This window comes from Denticeps clupeoides, unplaced genomic scaffold (genome assembly GCF_900700375.1).
Source record: "Denticeps clupeoides unplaced genomic scaffold, fDenClu1.1, whole genome shotgun sequence".
Lineage (NCBI taxonomy): Eukaryota > Metazoa > Chordata > Actinopteri > Clupeiformes > Denticipitidae > Denticeps > Denticeps clupeoides.
In genome coordinates, this window is record NW_021629696.1 from 138,714 (window position 1) to 164,606 (window position 25,893).

Genomic DNA, 25,893 nt, shown 5'->3' on the forward strand with positions numbered 1-25,893 from the left:
AGGCTTGGTCAATCGGGAAACAAGGATTGCAGCAATGGAAACAACGATGAGCTCACGTTGGTCAAGATGGCCGCCAGCTTTTTATAGTGGATGCCGACTCAGAGTGACAATCAAACATACGCACGCACACATCCACAGTAACACCTACAGACAGATATACCAGTAGCTGGTGCTGTGATCAACATTGGTATATTTATGTTACTGTTATATATAGTTATATAGTTATGTACAGTGTTGCCAGACGAAGCCGCTTTTCAGCTTAAAACATGTTCAGTAGCCTCCCAAAATATTAGATTGGCCCTTTTTCGTCCGTACAGTAACAGCCATGGCTGCTTAGACCACAGCAATGCAGCCCAATTTCGCTTCATGTGCACAAAATGTTTCTCAGATTGTTCTTTCGTTAGAAGAACGTGTGTAGAATAATAAAATGCAGAACTATCCCCCTTTTCCACCCCTCACCCGGTCACCCTCCTTCATGTGACCTGTACACGTGTGCTGTTGTTTGTTCCCAGGCCATACGAAGAGCCTATCAATAAATCATACAGACACCAATCTGCAGCCTTCTATCCATCTCCTCCGGAAAAAGGATGACTGTTTTTCCCGGTTCTCAGTTGTTCTGGCTCATTAAACTATAATGACCTGAGGTGGAAATTTAATGTGCTCAAAGTCCCTCATTTCAATATTTATGGAAAAAACATCACCATGGGGCTTTGGCTCTGGCCGGGCTGAAACGTCTCTTTCCTGAGTGACATGATGCTTCCTGAGAAGCTCACTGGCTTGCCGGCTCACCCACCATCCTCACTGGCTTCCAGATGCTCATAGTTGTGTTCCTTCACCGCTGAGTGACATCAGACGTGTAGATTCGAGGGGTCTGAATGATCAATTCTCCAGTTCCATGTACACATCATACAGTCACTATTATGCTTATCCTATACCTAAAGCGCTGCCTCTCTTGTTACTCGCTGTTGGACGGTTACAGTAATTGTCTACATTACATTTACATTTACAGCATTTACCAGCATTTACTATACAATAGGTCACAGCTTAAGGATGTGGTGTATATCTCTGGGTCGTCATAATTTATTCATTTTTGAGGATCTTTAGAAAGGTCTGAAAGTTAGATGATGTCCCACACATTGGAATAATATCGTGCTCCTGTATAATGGAACACGTTAGTGAGCTGTACTCACAATGTGCTACTCGGCTTAGTGTGTCTGTTGACCTTTTGTGGTGAAATGGCTTTTTTAAAGTTTAATTTACTCGTGGAATTAGGTGAGGCGTTGCTCGCTTGGTTTAAGGGTTGATCTTTGCTGATGTTTTATTTCACATTTGAGCTTTTATCTTTTAACATCAGCTTTGAGAATTGTGTGTGTCGAGTACACAACCCATATTCATCTCTTTTGTGGCCTGTCCACCCCCAGCTTTGTCATAATGATACAGATGATGGCTTCGAGTGAGAGTGTGAACTGTGATGAAAGACGAGAAAGACGTCTGAATTGCTCCTGACACCCAGCAATTCAATTTATGCACCATAGTAGTTTTGCCTCTTAGAGAGGACAACCGTAGAATTAAAATGATATCACATGGGGTGTGGCCTTGCCAACTGGCCTTTTTTTAATTAATTGCCCAAAATGAACATCCGAGTAAGTTTGCGGAGGTAAGCTTATTAATTATTGTGTTCTGTAGTGCACATCAGGATGTAGTATTGTGTTTATTTCATTTTCCATCTCATCTCACCCCAAAACCAACATGCAGGGGTCTGGGATAACATGATGAAACGTGTTCCGGTAAATCAATACAGATAGTTAGATGGAAATATTTATAGGCTCCTTTATATATAGGCTACTACCAGGGTGGTAGTAGCCTAGTGGATAACACACTCGTCTATGAACCAGCAGACCACAGGTTCAAATCCTACTTACTACCATCGTGTCCCTGAGCAAGACACTTGCTCCAGGGGGCGACTGTCCCTGTAACTACTGAATGTAAGTCACTCTGGATAAGGACATCTGGTAAATGCTCTAAATGTAAATTAAATAAAGTTATATTAAGTTATAAGTTTGTAAGAATGGACATCACGGGAGCCTGTTTTTGCCTTGCATAACCGATGTCTGCAGGGGGAGGTGACATTCCTGTGTCGACGGTTGTGAAGATTCGGCACCCCTGTTTTACATACCTTTTGTCTGACGGCAACGTGTGAAGTATCAGCCGTCAGGACCGCCCACCCTCTTTGTCTTCACCAAATGGGAGGCACCGGGGGCGTGACATCAGAAACAACAGGTTCTGATTGGTCAGTGACAACTTCCTGTAGGCCAGAGACAACTTCCTGTAGGCCAGGGCTATAAAGGTCTGCTCACATGTGGAAAAGGGGCTCTGTGCTCTCTTGCTCAGAGGTTTTTCCATCGGAAGCCGGAAGGTTTCTGAGTCTTTCTCTCCCCCTCTTTTTCTCTTCTCCCTCTTCACTCTTTCTTATCATTTTTATTTTCTCTGTAACCTTGGTACCTTTTTACATTCAATATTCACATGTAACTACAATAATTATTTACCGGTGTTAATAAATTAGAAACTGTTCATTTTTAACCTCTATTGCGCCATGCCTCTTTCTGCCGGGTAACATCAAATTGGAGTGGTTGAATACAGTGCTTTGTGTGGAGGGAGAAAGAGTTTTTCTGCACACTCTATTCTCTTCTCCCACACCACATGGTCCTTTTTACAAGTTTTATGTATATATACACACTAAACTAAGCCTTAAACACTTCCCCACTTTATTTTTTACAGTGCAGCAGCAACGCAGTTAATAGTTTCCAGATCCAGATTATGAAATTTGAGATAATGTGCTGTTTTCCTTGAGTACATTTTGCATACACTTCATTGTGTTGCACTAAACACTTTTTATTAGTATTATTTCTTTTGCTTTATTTGTGGAAAGGAGCACAGGTTGTACCGATGCTTCACCAGCAAAGCCCACTTCATTTCACCCCGTTCACTCAGAGCTCACTTGCCATAAATATTCCTGGACGGAGTTGGCACTAAGTGTGTGCACTACAAATGACCCCAATGAAAGTGTGTGTTTGTGTGTGTGTGTGTGGTTGCCTGAAGAAGATTGGGCCGTAATCTGGTTAAAGGACAAGAAACCGCAGGCTCTGGCACCATTCCCTTCTCCTCCATTTGTATTTATTATTTTAAGTATTTGCTTTGAGTAAAACTTCTTTATTGCCAAGGTCCTCTCACAACCGTCCCTAATCATCATGGGGACAACGTCACATGTCCTTTTTACTGCTGCTAGACGTGATTTTGGTTTGCGGTTATCAGGAGGAGGAGTTACAATCAATCGTCATCTTGCCCCAAGACGTTTTTTTATTTATTTATTTTAATACTCCACAGGTAAAAGCTGGTGTGAAGGGAATATTGTTATCTGGAGGAGGGTTCGATTCTGGACACGGTCCAGTAGAGAAGGTCTCATGGGGACCTGTTTGCCGGGTTAGTACCTGTGTAAGGAGGGTTAATTATTGAAAATGGCCCGTCCCGTTCAGACCACTTTTTTGTAAAGTGTAAAGTGAAGTGATTGTGAAGTCACATGTGATACAAAGCAGCACAGCACACGACGCACACAGTGAAATTTGTCCTCTGCATTTAACCCATCACCCAGAGTGAGCAGTGGGCAGCCATGACAGGCGCCTGGGGAGCAGTGTGTGGGGACGGTGCTTTGCTCAGTGGCACCTCAGCGGCACGTTGGCGGATCGGGATTCGAACCGGCAACCTTCTGATTACGGGGCCGCTTCCTTAACCGCTAGGACACCACTGCCCCCGTTGAGTGTGCCAGTTGGGTGAGAAATATGAGGCGATACGAGAGAATATTACAGTCATGGCAGCAACGTTTCCATTTCATTCAGAGGACTTATAATAAAGAGCGGGGGCAGAGGCGGGGTCGGCTCTTCTGCTAGATTAAACATCATGCCGGCGGGCGGGATGACAGTCATTAAAAGATTTTTACTCGCTCGTTCACTCACTCACTCACTCACTCACTCACTCACACACCTTCCCATCCTCGTCCCCGCTCGCTCGGCGCTTCCCACTCTCGCCGACCGCCAGCCTCTCTTTTGTGTCCCATCACCATAGCAACCAGCCCGAGAGGAGAGGTGCAGGGCGAGTGCTGGAGTGAGGATTTTCGCCTGTGTGCATGTGGCTGGCTGGATGGGTGGATGGATGGATGGATGGGCGGATGGGTGAAGGGGCCGGAGTGAGGCTGGGCTGGTGTAGCTGGCGTGTGTGTGAGAGATCACAGGAGGTTTAATGGGCGTCGGTGAGGCTCGTAGCATGCGCCGGCACACATGGTGAGTACTCCACGCCTATTTCCTGTCTTCACAAACTTGCTCGGTTTCTGTCCGAATGCATGTGTGTGTGTGTGTGTGTGTGCGTGTGGCGTATTGTAGTTATGTAACCGGTATATGAGCAGTCGCTGGGCTTTCCCAGGACCTGCACGGATCGAGAGCGGAACGCTGCACGTATATAAAACCCGGAACTGGCCTGGTCCCTTTTGCGGAATGTCGTGCACGCTGCTGGATCCACTCCATCATTCCACGTCTTTAAAGCCTTTTTTTTTACTTCACAGATGACAATTAGGCTTCAAGCCAAGATCACTTGTGTCTAGTTGTGTGGATTAATGGCCACTGACCGTGACAAATGGAACAATTGCAGCGTGCTGTTTCCCGTTCGTCCCGTACAGAGTGACTCCGGCTGTGATCGCCGCTGGAGTGTCGGGCTTTTTGATGCGGTGAAGTGGCGGGGCGCCGCGGGGTGAATCCTTCTGCTTCGCTATACGTTCGCCTCCGTAGGCGCGATGAAAGGCCACAGCGTGTCCAGCAGCTGATGCAGCCTGCGGTTACGGCCGGACGGTTACAGCGGGGACACTGGCAGCAAACACACATACGTGACCTCGATGTACCTTTACGGAGAAGATGAAACCTTCTCCTCTCACAGCAGAGCAAAAAAAAATCTTCTTCTCATCTATCGTGCCCGGTATTCACTGTTCTCTGTAAAACAGTGCCTGTGCACAATAATGGTTTCTAATGGAGGGTGGCCTTATATGTCCCCGTCCAGTGGATAAGCCCTGTGAACATTCCTTCCGGAACATGTTGGTGAAGGCATTCGTGGCTGAAATGTTTACTATACTTCAACCATCTCCTCTGTTTCCCTATTTAGTAAAGATTTTATTTACTTTATTGAATTTACATTGACTACATTTACCAGACCGACTTACAGTCAGTAGTTACAGGGACAGTCCCCCCCTGGAGACACACAGGGTTAAGTGTCTTGTTCAGGGACACGATGGTAGTAAGTGGGGTTTGAACCTGGGACTTTGTGAACTTCTGGTCATATGTTACACAGAAAACCATGAGTAGCCTGAAACATCGGCCGGGTTTGTACATTTACATTTACAGCATTTACCAGACGCCCTTTTCCAGAGCGACTTACAGTCAGTAGTTACAGGGACAGTCCCCCCCTGGAGACACTCAGGGTTACGTGTCCTGCTCAGGGACACAGTGGTAGAGAGTGGGATTTGAACCTGGGTCTTCTGATTCACAGGCAAGTGTTACCCACTAGGCTACTACCACCCACAGTTGTTTGGGTTTTTGAGCTGTGCAACGTTTGCCACGTCATAGCCATTTTACTCGCCTATTCATGCTAGTGGATCGATTTCCCGCCTGCTTGCAATAGTGGACGTATCTCTCTGCCCACCCTCACTCCAACATCTCACTCCAGGGGCAGTGGTGGCCTAGCCACTGTTAAGGAAGCGGCCCCGTAATCAGAAGGTTGCCGGTTCGAATCCCGATCCACCAAGGTGCCTCTGAGGTGCCACCGAGCAAAGCACCGTCCCCACACACTGCTCCCCGGGCGCCTGTCTTGGTGCCCACTGCTCACTCAGGGTGATGGGTTAAATGAAGAGGACAAATTTCACTGTGTGCACCGTATGCTGTGCTGCTGTGTATCACATGTGACAATCACTTCACTTTAATTAATTAATTAATTAATTAAACATCGAGTATGAACCCCACCTTTGACAAATTGGCTGGTATTACTGGAACCGCCATCTTTCTTTTGAAAATCACACATCGCCCAAGCCCGATCCACTACTCATACTGAGAGCAGCAAAAAGGACTCTTCTCATCACTGAACACATATACATGTCATGCACTTGCTCGCCACCTACTGGCGGGGGTACAGATGGCATATTTCTATTTCATTACACGGTCCGGATAAGAGCATCAGATAAATGAATAAAGCGAACATGACAGCTGCGTGTTGTTTTCTGCTGATTGGTTTTGTCAGTTGATGGACCCTCAATGCTATGATGTCACCGCGGTAGTGAGCAGTTGTTTGGTGTCATGTGACCCTGAGGAGTTGTGATATCTGATTTGGCTGTTAAGGGGAGAGATTTGAATGTGTCTATGTGTTATGTAATGATCCAACATTGATAGTAGAGCGAGAGAGAGTGTGTGTGTTATATAACAGTGTTGTGTGTGTGTGTGTGTGTGTGTGTGTGCACATGGTGTTGATGTAAGGCTGGAGTCTGTTCTCACTGCTCCCAACGCTGCCTTTGCTCTTACAGACTATTGCATTATTTAAAAGCGTATGCATGTGTGTGTGTGTGTGTGTGTGTGCACTTTTATACATGTACATTTTAACCCCTCCCTTCCTTTTCTAGGCGAACTTGAAGAAGTTCATGGAATATGTTCAGCAGAGAAACATTGAGAAGGTGTCCAAGTTTCTGGAGAAAGGCCTTGATCCCAACTTTCACGACCCAGAGACAGGAGGTAAAACACACACACACAAACTTACAAGCACATTACATCATTATGCTGTCATCCTCAGGGAGACCAGGGCCACAGTTTGGTGTCCCTCAGGCCTTCTCAACATCACTCATCATCTCCAGATTGCTGTGTTGGCCGAACCAGCAGCACCAAAAATACAGACCGTTACGATAAACAGGCTCTTCATTTAGCAGAAACCCCCCAGAACGAACAGAAAGCAGCCAGCAGGCGTAGCATCATAATCCATCGCACCACGCGAGAAGCCGTGATGTGACAGCGGCGGCGTGGCAGGGGACCTGCTCTGTACCTGTGCGGGCCCCTCGGCCAGCTTCCTGGCGCTGTGGCCGCCTGACGGGGCAATTACTGGCGTTTAGCGATTATTTTCGCCCGTCAGGACATAAACGCTGCGACTGCTGTCAGCGAGACTCGCGGGGTCATGAGCCGAGAGCGCCGGGGATCCGCGCCACAAACGGGTCAACGTTGAGTAAAATGATCCTCTCGACGATGGCAGACGGAATCATGATGATGCTGAGTTCCCTTTATTCTCTGAAGCGCTGAGGAACTCGGTCCGATGCACCGTGACCTTCGCAGCACCTTTAATCTTTCATCTCCTCCGCTGAAAATGTACAAAGTGGTATGAATATTTCAGGCCGGAGTGGGATCCCCGGTAATATCGCTGTCACCGGAGCAATGCTGCTAATTTACCGCCTCCGCCGCGGCCAGTCCGCTCCGACTCCACAGGCCTCGTGCGTGTGTGTGCGTGTGTGTGTGTGTTACTGTCCATGCAATATTTCCACCACGAATTCCAAATTCTGCAAATTCCACCATAGTGACTGGTGACAGCGGCTTATTCTACTTTAAGACGGTGTTCTCAGACGAGGTCATGCGACGGAACAATTAATAATAACGAAAAACTCATTTATACAGGCGACCCAGAAGGATGAACAATGCACAACATCTGCAACACGTTATATGCAGCTATTATTCACAAGCAGTGTTCAGACAGACAGAGCAAAATATTCAGTTTGCTTTAGAATATAAATAACCAAATATTATTAATAATAATATCAAATTTTATACAGACATCAATGAACCGTACCGCTGCAGTGTGTGTGTGTACGGTACAGTAGATCTCAGCCTTCGTGTTCGTCTCGTCTCTTTATTCCCGACTTGTTTCTCTCTGTCTTTGTTTCTTTGTCCTTTTTCTTCTTTCATCTTTTATTCACTCTTGCTTCTATTCTGCGTTTGGGACTGTTTACTCTCCTTTTTGTGCATTTCCAACTCTGAAAGTGAGGCTCCCCTCTATAATAGTTTTAAATATTGTCGCAAGCGTTAGTCTTTAATGTGCGATTACGAAGCTGCGGCTTTCAGCCCGAGTGTGTTCACGATACTCCATGTTTTAACGCTGTTAGCGCGCCAGTGTCTCCTCATTTGGAGGAATGTCACTTCAGAGTCATATAAAAGTGGCCTTTCCTTTATTACGTATCGACCGCCGTCGTGGCTTTACGTTCTCCTCGTCTACGTCCTTCCTGAAAAAGCGAAAGCCGCTTTAATGCCTGAGATGGTGTGATGGTGTTATCCCGTCCGGTTTCTTTACTGCGGGAAGACGGGTGATGATGACGCCAACCCTCCTACTGCCAAAACATGGATTCGTAGGGCCAGTGGTGGCCTAGCGGTTAAGGAAGCGGCCCCGTAATCAGAAGGTTCGAATCCCGATCTGCCGAGGTGTAATAATATATTACGTATCACACCTCATTTAGATCAGATCTGCCATTCTGTGTCTCTGGAGTGACATCTTCTCCCTGACGAAGTATTTCTTTAAACGTCACTCCACAAAACGGTCACATGACCAGCTGCTGCTGAGGCGAATTGCTTCATGCAGATTTCATGTCTTGCTTATGAATGTCTAGTGACATTCTGAAGCTGCATAATTCTAATAAGGGACTAAATATCTCATGGCTGTGCGCTGCTCTGTAAACATCTGAAAGCTTGGCTGCATCTGTGTAGTAGGTTCACATTTAGTCAAGTTTCTGTGTTTAAGCGAATGAAACGCGGGGAAATTGCATGAATTGAAGACGAATAACCGCAGCGAGTGCACAATCCCGGTGAATCACCTCTCCGTCTGAAGTCAGCGTTTCACAATCCTTTTTCAGAGACCCGTCTGAGCTCTTTGTCTCCCTTTGTTGTTCATTTATAAAACTCCCCCCTGGAATGTTTGATCTGCGTAATCCGCACAAACATTTAATTCCTCCCCGAAGACGCGCTGCATTGTTCTGTTTACTTCATTACACGGCGAAGACGCGTCTTCTGGTGTCAACACGGCTTGTACCCGGGAACCAGGAGGATGTGGGACATCGGGACGCTGTATTGGATCTGATGAATTATTCACGGGGATGGTCATAAACATGGGATGTTTGTTAGTTGGGAAAAGTTGGGATCAGATTTGTGTCAGTGGTTGTGTGATATTTTATCTAATTCTCCCATCTGCCCATAATTCGGCTCTGTTGCAGTGTGTCTTTACTTTACTTTACTTTACTTTACTTTACTTGGCAGACACTTCTATCCAAAGCTCCTTACAAGAGGACGACACCAGCAATTCTCATTCTTTTTCTGTAGATTTTGAGTTACACAACTAAAAAGCCCCGATAAGGCCAAACTTGTCAAGAATAGAGCATGCTGGGAATTGCTAAAGTGCTAGACGAATATACATACATACATACATACATATACACACACATACACACACACACACACGTGTATATATATATATAGACCCACTTCTGGTAAAAGTTGTGTGTGTGTGTGTTCTCTCTCGTGCAGAGTGTCCGTTGAGCATGGCGGCCCAGCTGGAAGGATGTGTGGAGCTGATCAAGGTGCTGAAGAGTGGAGGATCTCATCTGGACTACAGGACCAGAGAGGGAATCACAGCCCTGCACAAAGCAGTGCGCACTAAAAACCACACAGCGCTCATAGTGAGTTACATACACGCACAAACAGGCCTCGTACTGGAGAGTTACACACACACACACAGCCCTCCTGGAGAGTTACGGTAGTGGTGTGACAGTACGGGGACCTCAATTTTTGTTTGTTTTGTGGGTTATGGTCTTGTGTTTTATCTGAACTCTGGGTCCAGCAGGTTTGGATAGACATAACTGATATGAAATGCATCTTCACGGTTAATAATCACGGTTAATTCACAGTCTATGCGTTCATTCGTCCCCCCGGTGGCTGGTTATTTAAAAGTAAACATCACAGATGATCATCTTAATTTAATCGTGGCAGCCAAAATCGCTATCGTGATAACAAATTGATTCATTCTGCTGCTAAACTGTAAGCGGCAAGAGTAAAAAGTCCTTTCCACAAGTCGCAGGGCGGACAGAATGGTTTGATATTTTACCATTTATCCTGTTATACACACAAGTATATAAAGGAAATAAGTAAATCTCATGCACTAAAGCTCACAAAAGGGGCTTTTGACAACAATGCTGCATGTTAATTATAATAACAATGTAATAAAGGCATCATAGGTGTGTTATTGTTTTGAGCATTTTATGCATTTCTATCTGTGTCAGGACATTCAATTCTCTCTCTCTCTCCCTTTCTTTCTCTTTCTCTCCCTCTCTTTTTCATGGACTGTCTCTCTTTCTCTCTCTCACTCACTCATGACCTGAGTTACCCATTTCCCTCTTTGACTGTTGTCATTGCTGCACCGGACCAGAATGGTGTTGAGGGACAGTTGATGTCCCTGGAGGTGCCTTGGATGTACCAACTTTGAGACAGCGGCTGCCAAATGTCCTTGCATGTGTCTTTCTGTCATCCAGATGGTCGCACTTATTTGGACCTGGCTGTTCCCCCATTGGCTGTTGGTGGACACTGTACAAGCGTCCGATAGACGAGTGGGGCGCCTCCAATGGAGGACTGTACATGGGGGCTACAGCTACAAACAGACATGGGGTGTGTGGTGGTGTGTCAGGCAGATGAGACGCTTTCTCATTTGTTTGTTTCGTGTCCCAGGCTGGGGGACCTTTTCTTGCTGTTGTCCCAGTGGTTTGAGGTGCTGGGTCAGTTTGTGAGTTTGTCTTTGTCTTATTTACTCTGCGAAGTGAAGGGAAAAGAGAGTTTTACTGAATTTGTCAATTTAAAAGTAAAAGAGCCGCCAGGGCACACCAGATCCCACTGCTGTGTTTAAAAGTGAAGTGATTGTCATTGTGATACACAGCAGCACAGCACATGGTGCACACAGTGAAATTTGTCCTCTGCTTTTAATCCATCACCCTGAGTGAGCAGTGGGCAGCCATGACAGGCGCCCGGGGAGCAGTGTGTGGGGACGGGACTTTCATCAGGGGTACCTCAGAGTCGAACCCGCAACCTTCTGATTACGGGGCCGCTTCCTTAACCGCTAGGCCACCGCTGCCAGACTAAGGGGTTAGTCTGCGTGTGGAGGACGTCTATTAGTAGGAAAACTGTGTTTATGGACATTTGGGGGTGCAAGGGGTTTTGTGCACGTTTAACGATAATGATGAGCTTGTTTTGAGCGTTGTGACTTGTCTATGGTTCTATTACCTGCTTTTACTTCGTGTGGTTTTATCTTTTCTTGTCTTTTTTATCTTTTTTTTATTTTCACTCATGCTCTCCCTCTTTCTCTCTCCCTCTCTCTCTCTTTCTCACTCATGTTTTCTCCCTCCCTCTCATTCATGCTCTCTCTCGCTCACCCTATCCCTCACTCTCTCTCTTTCTCATTCATGCACTCTCTCTCACTCGCCCTCTCGCTCACCCTCTCCCTCTCTCTCTTTCTCATTCATGCTCTCTCTCTCGCTCACCCTCACCTTCTCTCTCTTTCTCATTCATGCTCTCTCTCTCTCCCTCTCCCTCACCTCACCCTCTCTCTTTCTCATTCATGCTCTCTCTCTCTTTCTCTCTCTATCTAGACGCTGCTGGACCTGGGTGCGTCTCCGGACTATAAGGACAGCCGGGGACTCACCCCCCTCTACCACAGTGCTATGGTGGGCGGGGACCCCTACTGCTGTGAGCTGCTGCTGCATGACCACGCCCAGGTGGGCTGTGTGGACGAGAACGGCTGGCAGGAGATCCATCAGGTACAAATCTTTCTGACGCCCAGAAGATGAGCTCTGAAAAGAGGAGGGGCCTGTAGGCACGACTGACAGCTCTCACAAGCCCTGCTTCCTCATCCTGTGTGATTTCAAGCCCCGTACTGTGCAAGGCGCAGCATTTCGTTGTTCTTACAACCAGAGTTCATTGAAGACGTTGTCAGATGCAGTTCCCAAGCGCAGAGACGTTGTTCTCTTCAGCGTACACTTGTATGTGTGTGTGTGTGTGTGTGTGTGTGTGTGTGAGAATAAGAAGGGGCGAAAATAGAAGTCAAGCATTCAAAATACATGAACATTCCATCATTTCTAACATCAAAAAAGTTAAAAGCAGTAATGAACAGTCAATGAGTGTAGAGCAAGCAATGAACGAAAATGTACAAATTTTACTATAATCCCAGGCAACTTCCCATTGGCTTTAGAATAATTTGTATGAGAACATTTGCTCTCATTGTTTGTTTGTGTGAGTGTGTGTGTGTGTGTGTGTGTGTTAACACTAGATTCTAGAGGGCCCGATCTATCTAAGAGGAGAAGTCCATATTCCTCTGAAATATTGCCGAATGTGATTAAATCCATCACTACCCATGATTCCTCCTGCATTTCGGTTTCATGTGGTCCGAGCGGAGCTCTGCAGGTGGCTGTGTGGGGAAGTGGGTGTGTTTAAGTATTTAGTTTGGATAAAATGTCATGACATTTTGCAACATGCTTTTTTTCAATCAACAGATTTAATTTAAAATTTGACCTTCGGTCACTGAGGTTATATTTTAAAATAAAAAAAATCCCCTCATGGGTGTCTATAGGTCTGTAATATATATCAAATATATATGAGCTTTTTATTCATATGAATAATATAAATAGAACAATAATAAATGTATCTAATGTAAAATCATCTGTATATCATGTCTAGACGTGGTTACGAATTCATAGAACATTTGATAAAGTTCTTACATCGTGTCCCCATAAAAACTTATAGGGAATACCCAAATACACAGGTATTATGCAAATGAGATAGATTTCTGATGCTCTGACACACACACACACACACACACACACTCACACACTCACACTCAGGGTCATATTTAAAGAAGAAGGTGCTTGTGGCTGTGACGATGTCAGTGTCACGATGGGACCACAGGGCAAGAAGAAGGACGCATTCACACGACTGACAGAAATAGAAGATTTACTTGAAACGTTACACAAACAGAAAGGACAGAGTAAAAGACAAATACCCGACGAGGACCAGACAGAGTCGGGGTAAATTCACACACCAACACGGCCGTCCGTCAGACCTCGACAGCACGTGTCCTCATTAGGTAGCTCAGGACCTCCTGAAACCATCATGCTGCTGCTGGAGGTCGCTGACGTCAGGCCAGATGTGTTGGCCAGCAGTCTAATGAGTCTTGTCAGTGGCCGTCGACTATTTGACTTGTGGCTGATTGTGCCTGCTTGTAAGAGGAAGTGTGTGTGTGTGTGTGTGTGTGTGTGTGTACATGCATTGCCGATACCTGATTTTTGTCGTCATCACCAGGCATGTCGTCATGGTCACGTGCAGCACCTGGAACACCTGCTGTTTTACGGCGCTGACATGAGTGCACAGAACGCGTCCGGAAACACTGCCCTGCATGTGTGTGCCCTCTACAACCAGGTAAACACACACACACACACTTTCTGCCCTATACTACCACACACACACATGGTGGGACGATCTGGAGATGATCAGCTTTCAGTGAATATGAAGCGGGTGACTCTACAACTGATTAGTGTAAGGGACTGAGTGTGTGTGCACCAGCCATGGATTTAGTGTGTGTGTGTGTGTGTGTGTGTACAGTTTAGATTCTGTAATGAATTGCACAGCAGGGCATATCCTCCACTTGCTAATTGGTATCTTCTGGTGTTTATCAAGTGTTTGTGTGTGTGATGCAGACGATGGGGGAAAATGGAGACGATTGGTTGACTTTGGCAGCCCCTAGTGGTAGCAGCTGAAAATAGAAGGTGTGTGTGTGTGTGTGTGTGTGTGTGTGTCTTCTTGCTGTACCCTTGTTCTGCAGTCGCTCTTCAGTTCTCTGCGAGACACACACATCAATTCAGAAGTCATCTTCATCCACCGATCTCCATCTCACCATGCGCCGCGGTTCACAGCTTCGTGATCACTTGTTCCTCCTCCTGCTTTCCCAGGACTCCCGTTTCACTTGGCATCTGTACACCCACTTTTCCAACAGATATCCACTTTTCACAACTGATACAGGAAATTCTTTTAAAAGTTCATTGAAGATAAAGACTGAAAAAGATGGATTTCCCCTGAACAAACCTTCTCTGGGTTAGAAGGAAATTCGCAGCGCAGCGGCTCCAGTGAGCTGCCCCCCTCATGTACCCATTTTGGACAAGACCTTTTATAACAATCAGCTGCTAGTGTGGAAAAAACCCTCCATCACCCCTCCTCACCAGCGTGAGGCGCTGGTTCAAGGCGTGGTCCTGAAAAGAGGATGCCAATATTGTCCTCAGGTACATATTTTCACACGCTCGCATGTTCGTAATTAGCCAAGCTAATGGCCGTGATTGTGTGTGTGTGTGTGTGTGTGTGTGTGTGTGTGTGTGTGTTGTTCGTTAATGAGATCACGCGGTCATGAATCTGAGCAGATTTCTGAAACGTGGAACTCCCCCAGAAAATGCAGAAAACCATCAAGCGCTTCTTAAAACAGTCGGGAGCCATGATCAAGGTCATAATGCACCGGTGTGGTTATTTCCCCGCGCGCAGAGACACACACACGCTGTTTAAATCACATTTAATCGTGTTGGTTTCGTGCGAGGTCGTATTCATTACGCCGTACACGCTGTGTGTAGTTTGCGTGTTTCTGCACGCGTGTGTATTCCATTAGTCAGTAATCGGCCGTGTAAATGATCACCCTTGACACAGCCCGTCTCAGAATGAGCTAATTATGTGTGTGTGTGTGTGTGTGTGTGTGTGTGTGTGTGTGTGTGTGTGATTGCATACAGGAATTAGGTATTGATTTTTCCAGTCAGACGCTGGAAAAAAAATGATTGATGTTGTCAGATTCTTTCATTTATTATTCAAGCCATGATGAGAGAATACATTTGCATTTTAATTACTTATAAAATAATACATTTGTGTACATATTTAGGGTGGTTGTAGCCTAGCGGGTAACACACTCACCCATGAACCGGAAGACCCAGGTTAAAATCCCACTTACTACCATCGTGTCCCTGAGCAAGACACTTAACCCTGAGTGTCTCCAGGGGGGGACTGTCCCTGTAACTACTGACTGTAAGTCGCTCTGGATAAGGGCGTCTGGTAAATGCTGTAAATGTAAATTTGTGTATATATGGAAGAAAAGATGACTGACACGATCAGGGCAGCTTTATACAGGCAGACACGGGTGAAAACAATCAGGAATCGCAGTTCGATCGGTATATCTCGGCTTCACCCAAAATGTGACTTGTGCAGTATGGCGATTTTATAATAAATCCTGGATGAGGTTGCGTGTGTTTCAGGCGCGACAAATCGAGCTTGAGGTTCATGAACCTCTTTCCTTTACAACAAGTGACTGTGGCAGGATTTCCTGGGTTCTTCTGTGCACACACACACACACACACATCTGGTGTTCTCAGTGGAATCTTTTAGTCTTAATCACACCTGTCTCCGTGAAAAGTAGGACATCAGCTCCCGGAGGTTGTCTGTTTCTGTGTGTGTGTGTGTTTTCTTGCTGTTCCTTCTGTCTCAGCCCAGAGGTCTTTAACAAACCGAAAACAGAGGCAGGAGAACAGCTGAGCGCCCCGGAGCATCTCTGATTGGTTGAGGAGTGTGAGTTGTGGAGTGAGGGAAGATCTCGTCCAGGAGAAACTGGGATGAGCATCAGTGGGACGTTCTGGTGGCTGCTTTTTGTAGCTCATGTGAATATGGAGGCGTCTGGTCCTGCTTTAATTTGGGTTCTGACTGGACTTGTCCCCGGATGCATGAGTGGTTGCTATGGAGACGCGGCGAGCGAGAGTGTGGAGCATGATGTTGGGTAGTGGACTTTAATTAAGGAACGGAACACATGGGACGTACTTGGAGTGGGGTGTGGGAGGGAATCAAAGCCTGTAGAATAAACTCTGCCAAAGCACGAATGTGGAAGTTACGCTGGAAAAAAAAAAATTAATCAAACAGATCAACTAAATTAATATACTGACCTGGAAAAATTTGGTTAAGTTTGGCGTCAAGTGAAAAGAAGAATGTTGCTGCAGAGCTATAGATGTATGTATGTAGATGTGTGATTCGGCTTATCTGTCCTTCCCGATTCCCTCAGGATAGCTGCGCCAGGGTCCTCCTGTTCCGAGGAGCCAATAAGGAGATCAAAAACTACAATAACCAAACAGCATTCCAGGTAAGAGGCACGATCTTCAGGGCCGAGGAATTTTATTGCTTTCTTTGATGGATCTACATTCTGCCTTTTGGGCGCGATTGGACCATTTCAGTGCCTGGATGCAGACAGGCCTGCTGGGCTTTGTGGAATGAGTTTATGTGATTATCCGTAAGAATCGGAACAGAGCAGTGTGAGCATTCTGCCATGATACAGGGGAAGTTGGGTTCGGAGCCAGAAATCCCCTTTGTGGATACACGTACCTGGAAAAGCGGGGAACAGAAAGTCTGGAATCAGAAGCCAGAGATTATTCTTCATCAGGCGTCTTCCTCCTCATTAAAGCGCTTAAAATCCAGAGCATCATTACCGCCTCGTTATCAGGGACATTTGACACATGAAACACGCTAAGCGTTTATTACAGCTTCGTTCCGCGGCCCCACTGGCCGCTGACCTCCCATGATTCCCTGCAGGAGCCGAGAGCGACAGCAGCGCAGATTTCCGGCGGCAGATCAAAGTTAACTTGTTTGGAGTGAGGGCGGGGAAGGCGACACGGAGCTTCCGGAACTTCAGACAGCTGCTGCCGTCGGCAGCTAATGAAGAAGAGATGTGTGCGAAATTAATTAGCCTTCGTGCTAAACGAGCATGTGTGATCTACCCCGCATGGCATCAGCCATTTATACATTTATACATCTGGAAACGTATAAATGTATAAATGGAGTGCAGTGGTGGCCTAGCGGTTAAGGAAGCGGCCCCATAATCAGCAGGTTGACAGTTCGAATCCCGATCCGCCAAGGTGCCACTGAGCAAAGCACCGTCCCCACACACTGCTCCCCGGGCGCCTGTCATGGCTGCCCACTGCTCACTCAGGGTGATGGTTAAATACAGAGGACAAATTTCACTGTGTGCACCGTGTGCTGTGCTGCTATGTATCACATGTGACAATCACATCACTTTCTTCTTAAATATTAAAGGATTATTGTTAGGCCCAAAGTATTCATTAAGCAGGAGGCATTTATAAAGAAAACACAGTTATTTGTGGTAATCAGAAACGATATTTGGATTAAAATATAAAGGAAACTGATGCTGAAAGATAGAATGATATCGTGCAAAAATATACATATTTTCAGAATGCATGTAATGTCGGTTTTGAGCGCCTTTTTGCACGTAAACTGTATATATGATGCTGAAATTAGGGTGGTAGTAGCCTAGTGGGTAACACACTCGCCTATGAACCAGAAGACCCGGGTTCGAATCCCACTTACTGCCATTGTGTCCCTGAGCAAGACACTTAACCCTAAGTTGCTCCAGGGAGACTGTCCCTGTAAATACTGATTGTAAGTCGCTCTGGATAAGGGCGTCTGATAAATGCTGTAAATGTAAATGTAAATATGAAGATGAATCGTGCCGCTCCTGAATAAATGAATTAATGAAAGTTAATGTCACTTTTTTTTCCTCTCAGGTGGCCATTATTGCTGGGAATTTTGAACTGGCAGAAATTATAAAGATCCATAAAGCATCAGATGTTGGTGAGTAACTGCGTTGCGAGGGACCAGCAGGGGGCGCAGTGGCGCCACGTCCCTCCTCATGTGGTGCTGTTAGGCTGGCTGCCGCCGGCCTACAGAGCGGAATCGTTGTCGTATATTAACCACGCACCGCTTAGCAACTCCGCTAATTATTTCTGCCGAGCGGCTGAAGCTTCGGCCACTAATTAGCAAAAACGAAACAAGATGCGAGGGAGGGGCTGGTTATTTTATTCCGGCCTCTCCGCGCGGCGCCTCTTACTACTCGAGTGCCGCTCTGAATCTTCGCCCCGGGGCATGCTGGGAATGTCTTCATTAGCCCCTTGCTGAAGCTGTGCTGTTCCTCACTGTTTATTACAGCCCTGCTGGTCTGTCAGATAATGAATCGAGACTTCACATTCTTTCATTCGTTAGTACGAATTAAAACCCAAGGTCAAAGGTCAAGTCCAGGTGCTCATCGTGACACTGCTGATGTTCGCGTCTGACCAGCGTCAACAGGTTGTGCAGCATCGTGGCTGGTGTTCAGAGGGACGTTGACTTGCATGGACACGCCTTTCCCCTACAAAGTCTACAGAATGTAATGCACAGAAGAAAAAAGGACGTTCGTGCTGGCTTTGCACACTGCTGTCATCTTCATGAGCCGCTTCAGAAAAACTGTCCCCATTGTCCCCAACTTTCCGTGTGTTATTCCTAGAGGTGTGAACTGGTCTCATAATTCGATTTGATTACGATTATCCATGCCATAAATGTTCTACATGGTCACAAGGTGTTTTTAAATACAAGAGTTAGGGTCTCGTACTCCTGTGTGGACGGTTGGATTTGCTACAATGAGCAGAAAAAAGTTTGTATTGTTCTCCTCCAAGATGGTGGCCTGTAACCACTATAACTTAAAAAGTCTAATTTCACTGCAGTGACAGAAGGTGAAGAATTGAACAGACATTATTGTTCTACTGTAATACAAACCAACAGTTTATAAGTCAGTTTTTCAGTATTTTATCAACTCAGTCACAGCATAGAAATTAGACGTTTTCTTTTGGAAAACGGTTACAGGCGGTTCACTTTGAAAGAGAACAATACAAAAATCCCATTCAAGGCTTCTATTGTCAAGATTTAATTAAAATACATTTGTCATTGTAAATAATTTGATGTAGAATCATTTATTTTAATGTTGGTTCAGGCGTCCGTGGCGTCAGGTTATTCTGGTCATTGTAGAAAATTCCCGGTGAGACGATAATGTTGTGTTGTAGATCTCTGGTCAGATCAGCTTTTCCTCCATTCCTGCAATACGTCATGGCGTGTACTCTGTAGATCAGGCCGCCACGGTCACTACCGGCCCTACTTTTTATACCACCGCCAGAAAATCACCAAGCGACGACATTATAAAGTTCTGCACGGCATGGATGCAGTATTGTCCACGTCTGCATCGCGATGCATTGATCAACACCCCTACTTATTTCACAGCTCAGCGTCTTCAGTTTCGGGCCACAGTGTAAAAAAACGAGTAGGTGTTGGCTGGTGGTGTCCCTGGTCCCCACCCCTCGGTGATGGACGCTCGTGGTCTCCATCCTGGTCTCTCAGGGCGGCATCCCACCTTCAGACGGTGTTGGCTGTGCAGCATTTTAGGCAGATGGAGATCGGGACACAGCTGGACAGCTAAATGCCTCTCATGCAGGGCTGTGTAATGAGAGCCCGCTGGGATCCGGGTGTGTGTGTGTGTGTGTGTGTGTGTGGACTCATCACTCACTGTACACACAAACACACACACACACACACACACACACACGGATCCCAGCGGGCTGCGAACGAGGGTGAGAATGAAATGGTGGTGGGTGGCGTAATTCCGCCAGGGAATGAAACACATTGCTCTTCCCGCTATCACTAATGCTAATGCTAGTGCATTTCCCCGCGGCTCCTTCGCCGGGGTTCGCTCCTGCTTGGGATTCTGGGAAATGCTATACAGCCAATTGGGCTGCGGTGAAATTGCATGGCAGCGTTACAGATGCGACCCGCCTCGGCTTCGGCAGGATGTAGGATTCAATTTCAGCCAATAGTGAGCGTGCACATAGTAAACAAATATTAACTTAAGCACACTTACTCACGGGCCACTTTATTAGAGACACCTGCCCTGTAGCTCCGCCTTGCGGTTGTAGAGTTAGAGAGACTCAGTCCAGGTATTATAATGGCCGAAGAATCATATGCTAATTAGTTGTGATTTGTTTGTTTGTTTGTTGGTTAATCTTCCTGTATCGGTCGGTTCTGGAGCGTCCATCTCACCCGCTCGCGCTTCTTATTGCGTTCGGCGCCTCGCCTGTCTGCGTGGTGATGACCATGACAGCACTAACGTCCGTGGACATCACGATGACGCTCTAGGTGAAGGCCCATCACCGCTGAAATTCCCGCTTCTTTGGTTAATTAGGTTCCTCTAATCTCTCACTTTTGGTAGGTTGGATTTTTTCGGTGTTCGTGTGCATATGTGTGTTTAATGAGGCTCAGAATTCGAGTAAAAAAGTATAAAAGTATGTTTCCATGTGCTCTGTATTAAATATTCTGTCTTGTGTCCCCAGTGCCTTTCAGGGAAACTCCGTCTTACACCAACCGTCGGCGAGTGGCGACGGGCGGGACCCTGACCCCACGCTCGCTGCTCCGCTCCGCCTCCGACAACAACCTGAACGGCGACGGCCACCCCGCCCACTCGCCGGTGCCCTCCCTGCGGAGCCTGCCCCCCCTCGCGGCCCCGCCCGGGGGCGGCGACACGCCCGCCGCCGACGGCAGCCTTCAGAGCACCGGCAGCTCCCGGTCCTCGCACACCCACGCACACACCCGCTCGCCGTCCCTCCAGCGCGTCACCGAAGAGCCCGACAAGCACGTCCTGCGCAGGCACCCGCACGGACACGCCCGTGGACGCCTCAGGTCAGGGCCTCCGCCTCCTAGTACAGCCCCGAGTTGTCCGGTCCCCCGTCCCCAGCATCATGCGTCATTAGGGCCTGGTACCACCACAGCCCTTTAGACCCAGTGGTGGAACCACCAGCTTCTACCTGGACGGATCGGATTTATTTGATCCAGTATGAAGACTCCAGCAGGCCGACGGTTTAGATTAATTTGGAGTAATTAAATAAAAGACGGAATTAAGCTGCAGGGAAAAGGGAGGATGTCCACACAAGCACATTCTACAAGTTATGTCAGCAGGGACAACGTTAATAACGTGATCACTGTCAGAAAGTAAGGAAACCGCGAAAATGATGCTCGCCTCTCCTGCATTTTTATTCATTACTAAAACGTGTCCATTAATTACATGTATTAAACAGAGTTCATTTGTAGTGTGGTTGTAAGTTGTCTGGAAAGAAGACGGTTTAAAACAGAGTGCGTTGTGGGTAGAGCGGAGACCATGTTGTGTCACTGAAGGAGATGGATGGAGAGGGCGTCTCGTCTTCTTTTGTCCGCAGTTCATCGGTCACGTCTGCTAATCTCTCAGAAAGCAGGCCGCTTCCCGCTTAATCTCCGCCCGTCCTCCTCCTCCTCCTCCCTCCGCCCCGTCTGAGAGTGACTGATACTACCATGCGTGATACCACCACGTGGAATATTGGCCCTGCCTTCTGGCGCCATGGTGATCGTTCGTTTCCTGTCTGCTTGTTCATTAGTTCAAGCCTGAAGGTTCGATTGTTCGAGTGGGACATGCAATGACCTGCTTGCGCGTGTTTCCATTTTTCATGTCGTCCCGTTGGCTGGCGTTGTTTCTGGTCCCTTGCCCTGTGTGTCTGACTGTGACCAACTGGCCTTCCCTACGGGGTGACACAGGTGGCCATAGCAACCGCAGGAGTGTGACCATGGCAACCAGGGAAGTGTGAAATTAGTTCCCCAGGTCACCAGGCGGCCCCTGCGGCTCCTCCCCCTCACTTCCTGTTCTGGGTCATGCATGAAGGGTCAAGCGGGCCAGCGCTGCGGCTTACGCGGAAGTTTCTGTGAGAACTCCGTGTTCAGTGTGACGTCTGGAGATGTTGATCTGGATCTGGAGACAGGTTCTCCTTAAACTCGAATGGTTGACTTCCCAGAACTACGGTACGGTACGTGTTCTACAGCCCAGTGGTTGTCCAACTATTGAGAAGCTACATTTAGTACAATTCATACCGATATGTACAGATGGGGCAGTGGTGGCCTAGCGGTTGAGGAAGTGGACCCGTAATCAGAAGGTTGTGGGTTCGAACCCTGAACCGCCAAGGTGCCACTGAGGTCCCCTTGATGAAGGTCCCGTCCCCACACAATGCTCCCCGGGCGCCTGTCATGGTGCCCACTGCTCACCAAGGGTGATGGTTACCGGCGATAAATGCTGTAAATGTAAATACAGAGGACACGTGTCACCGTGTCACTGTGTGCTGTGCTTCACAATGAAAAGCAATTCACTTGTTTTTCTTCATTAACAGAATTGACTGTTCTGCAGCCGAGAAACTCCGTGTTTTAACGTTATGGCGTGATGGTCCAGCTGCCTCCTCCGTTCTCTGCTGCTCATGTCACTGATATGATTGTATCATGACAGTATGTGAGTGTCACTGTGTCTGACTGGGACATCAGTTGATTACACGAGTAATAATCAGCCAGTAAGTAGCAGAGATGTTTCGCCACATCCTGGACCTCGTGGCGGACGGGCCTGTGAAGGAGACAGACAAGGTCTTCCAGCACTCTGCTCTACCTGGAGAGATGCCTTCAGCCCCCAGGAACAGATAAGCAGCATAAAGGACGGTGACTTTGTGGAGGATAATGGTGGCCTGGGGCCTGTCACAGCCCCCTGCCTGCACCCGCATATCAAAAACATGTCCATCTATTAATTATGAGGAAAAGCAGCAAAGCAAACACCGTCCAGATGGAACTCAGGTTCTGCAGGTTCACTTTAGAACATGGATCAAGGAAGCAGTACAATATGAGGCGACTCAGGAAAATGCTGTTGTGTGGGTTTAAAATACCGTTTACCGAGTGATGCATCTTTTCTTTTTTTTACCTCCCTATAGATAATATTATTTCTGTTTCCTTAAAAACGAATACAAATGCAGCAGTGCCCTTTTGGGAAATTAATTTAATCCGTTTCTCTCAGCACATGCAGCTCGGCGTGCTTAAACGTTCCGTGCTGCATTAACTCGGGACGTTCGTCTCCCTCGTTGAGAATAAATCTATATACTTTGGGTGTAATTGGCACACGGGGTGTTGGAACGTCGCGCCGTGATCAACATGTGCGATCGGCTCTATCCACGGCATTCAGACAAAATCCCATACTGAGTGCAACGATCTTTATTTTCGCATCATTAAATTCGGTGCCGTTTCCTGACGTTTAATAAAGCGATGATGTGCAATTTAGGCCCCGTCCACATGAGAACGATATTCTCTAAAACAGCAGTTCGGATTATAAAAAAATGTAACCCCCCCTCCACACCTGTAAGGGGCGCTGTAATTCCCCGCTCGCTGGCGGGTAAGGTGGGGTGCCGGTTCGAATCCCGAACTGCCGGGGTGCGACACTGAGCAAAGCACCGTCACCGGTAAATACAGAGGACGCGTTTCCCCGTGCCACCATGCGTTTGGGGTTATAGGTCAAAAAGGAAACGCTTCGCCGTCCACACAAATACGCAGAAAATACGTGCCAGATCGGACAGATCGGAAGTGTTCCTGTCTTGGAGAAAAATGGCGCCTGAAGCTTGTCGGTATTTCCGTCCTGTACAGCATTTATTTAGAAGCTTCGTCTTTTAAAGGCGTTAAATACACAACCTACAGCCAATCAGAATCAAAGTAAAGTTAAAGTGAAGTGATTGTCACATGTGATACACAGCACACGATGCACACAGTGAAATTTGTCCTCTGCATTTAACCCATCACCCTGAGTGAGCAGTGGGCAGCCATGACAGGCGCCCGGGGAGCAGTGTGTGGGGACGGTGCTTTGCTCAGTGGCACCTTGGCGGATCAGGATTCGAACCTGCAACCTTCTGATTACGGGGCCTTAACCGCTAGGCCACCACTGCCCCTTAGCACTGCCCCAAGCACAAGTCCTTGCATCACGTGTGCACCTTTCTGTGTCGACGGGGAGGGTCCTGCTCGGTCGTTTCACCTCCTCAGGTCCACATCAAGGTGGATCCAGCATCCAAATCTGCCGCCATGACACACCTCCCATCGCGCTCTGCCCTGCAGCCTTCGTTACGGCCTTTTTTTAATTGAAATACATGTTGGTTTCCGGGAAGGTCACCGGGTTCGCACCCGGCATTACTCAGCTAAAATCCCGCCTGGATAAACCGGGCGCTGCAGCTGCGTGCTGCAAGTCAATGAGGGAGAGGGACCAGCTTCCCAACATGCCCGCCGCATTCTTCCCGGCCCGGCTGAGCCTGTCAGGAAGTCTCCTAATTAAACCGCAGCGTAATTCCGGCGTTTTCATCAAACACTCGCTTCACCGGCCGCTTTTTAGAAAGGAGAAGAGGGCCGATGATTTACCGAAACGCCTCCGTCTCCGCCCTGCAGTGCTTCTGAATGCGGGAGAATGAGGCGGAGAGGTGCATGATGGGATGAGAGCAGGCTGGCAGAGTAACCCCGGGGGGGGCGGAGCCTCTCGACCTGTGGGGTCGTTTCATTTGAAGTGACCTGTGTGGTCTTTTAAACAGAGGGAGTTGTGTGTGTGTGTGTGTGTGTGTGTGTGTGTGGTCCCCACCTGCAGCCTCTAGAGGGAACATCCTGCAGCTCACCTGAAGACACACACACACACACACACACTCATTAACACCCACAATGTCTCTCCCACAGTGACGGTCCTACAGACGGGGCAAACTGTACCAGATGGATACGGGGTGAAGACCACCTGCATCAAGCCCAGATTAATCAGTCCTGGGAAAGACACATTTTAATGGAATGTTATTTTTGTGTCCACTGCGTTTAACCATCCCCCTTACTTTGCTCAGAATTCGAATTGTGAACCTTCCGATTACGCTCCACCGCTGCCCTGATATTAGGGGACCTTTAATACTGAACTTCCAGCTTTCTGCTCAATAGAGATGCAGAGGGACAGAATGTCCACTGCTTACTGAACGTGTCCCAAGATGGTGCACCTTTGGGCAGGTTCACGTGGGCGTCCCATGCAGCTGTATCCACAACACACACACAGATGTGCAATGCATATCAAACCCAGAGTATACCCTGGATCAATAATGTCCTAAGTACTCAGTGCAGGTCCAGGTCACCTTAGCAGGACTTCATGTCTTTCTGTCTTTCCTTTTCAAACCACTCTTATTGGACCTCTATCAGGCGTCAGGGAAATTCTTTTTTTTTTCCCTTCTGTTGTCTCCTTCATCTGAAGCTCTTATTTGAATTGTGTTGTGACCACATGTCCAATTTTCCAATTAATGTGGATGGAAAACCGGAGATGCCTCATGCCTAAAGTCTTCTAGACGTTGGGACCTTATCTTACCAAAAGCACTACAATTTTCCCCCTGGATTCAAATACTGAAGTCGACTGAAGTTCAGCGTCTTGTAGTCGGCGACCGGGGCTCCATGTTGGAGGAGGTGGTTACCATGGCGATGCAGTCCATCATAAACCGTGGCCCCACGCAGCGCAAACGCAAAACGCCTGCTACAAAAGAGCGAATTTCTTCACTGTCTGATCCGAGCGGCTTCGCTTTACCTGGAGCGGCCAAACTTTCATCCGGAAGCATCTGTGTGGCCGTTACCACGGTTACCTGAGAGCACTTGCGACTGAGGAGATGATAATGGCTTTAAAGGGCGGCTTTCCGCTGAGCCCCCTGTCAGGATCAGAAGCACTCGGCGTGTTTATTGGTGGAGAGAGTTCATCTCCGGCTGGCATTGTGCTCCTCTAACGGTCGAACTCTGCAGAACCTCCCACTTTTCATCAATTACTCTTCACTCGAGACAGAATCTCTGTTCTACCTCTTCCTGAACATGGAGGCATCGCGAACGCAACAGAAATGAGATTTTTATGCCATTCTTGCCCAGCGTTCATTCTGCCTGATTCAAAAGCTCGTCATATTTCTTCCCATTTTGGAACTGATGCGAGCCTTTTAATTATTGATTCGTCTAATAAATAAAAAGCAAGCTGCATTTGCTGCCTGACTCGTGTTTT

The 25,893-nt window shown here is 47.3% G+C and overlaps 1 protein-coding gene across 1 annotated transcript in view; it reads left to right on the forward strand.

Moving 5' to 3' along the window:
* The window catches only part of LOC114771770 (SH3 and multiple ankyrin repeat domains protein 3-like), a gene marked incomplete at its 3' end in the record, with an annotated part of 77,767 nt that overhangs the window by 45,921 nt on the left and 5,953 nt on the right, over nucleotides 1-25,893 (forward strand). The window contains exons 5-11 of the mRNA XM_028965118.1: nucleotides 6,707-6,815; nucleotides 9,603-9,784; nucleotides 11,741-11,908; nucleotides 13,446-13,562; nucleotides 16,222-16,299; nucleotides 17,735-17,801; nucleotides 20,360-20,705. Of these exons, the coding sequence (XP_028820951.1) occupies nucleotides 6,707-6,815; nucleotides 9,603-9,784; nucleotides 11,741-11,908; nucleotides 13,446-13,562; nucleotides 16,222-16,299; nucleotides 17,735-17,801; nucleotides 20,360-20,705 (1,067 nt within the window). The remainder of the gene's footprint in view (nucleotides 1-6,706; nucleotides 6,816-9,602; nucleotides 9,785-11,740; nucleotides 11,909-13,445; nucleotides 13,563-16,221; nucleotides 16,300-17,734; nucleotides 17,802-20,359; nucleotides 20,706-25,893) is intronic.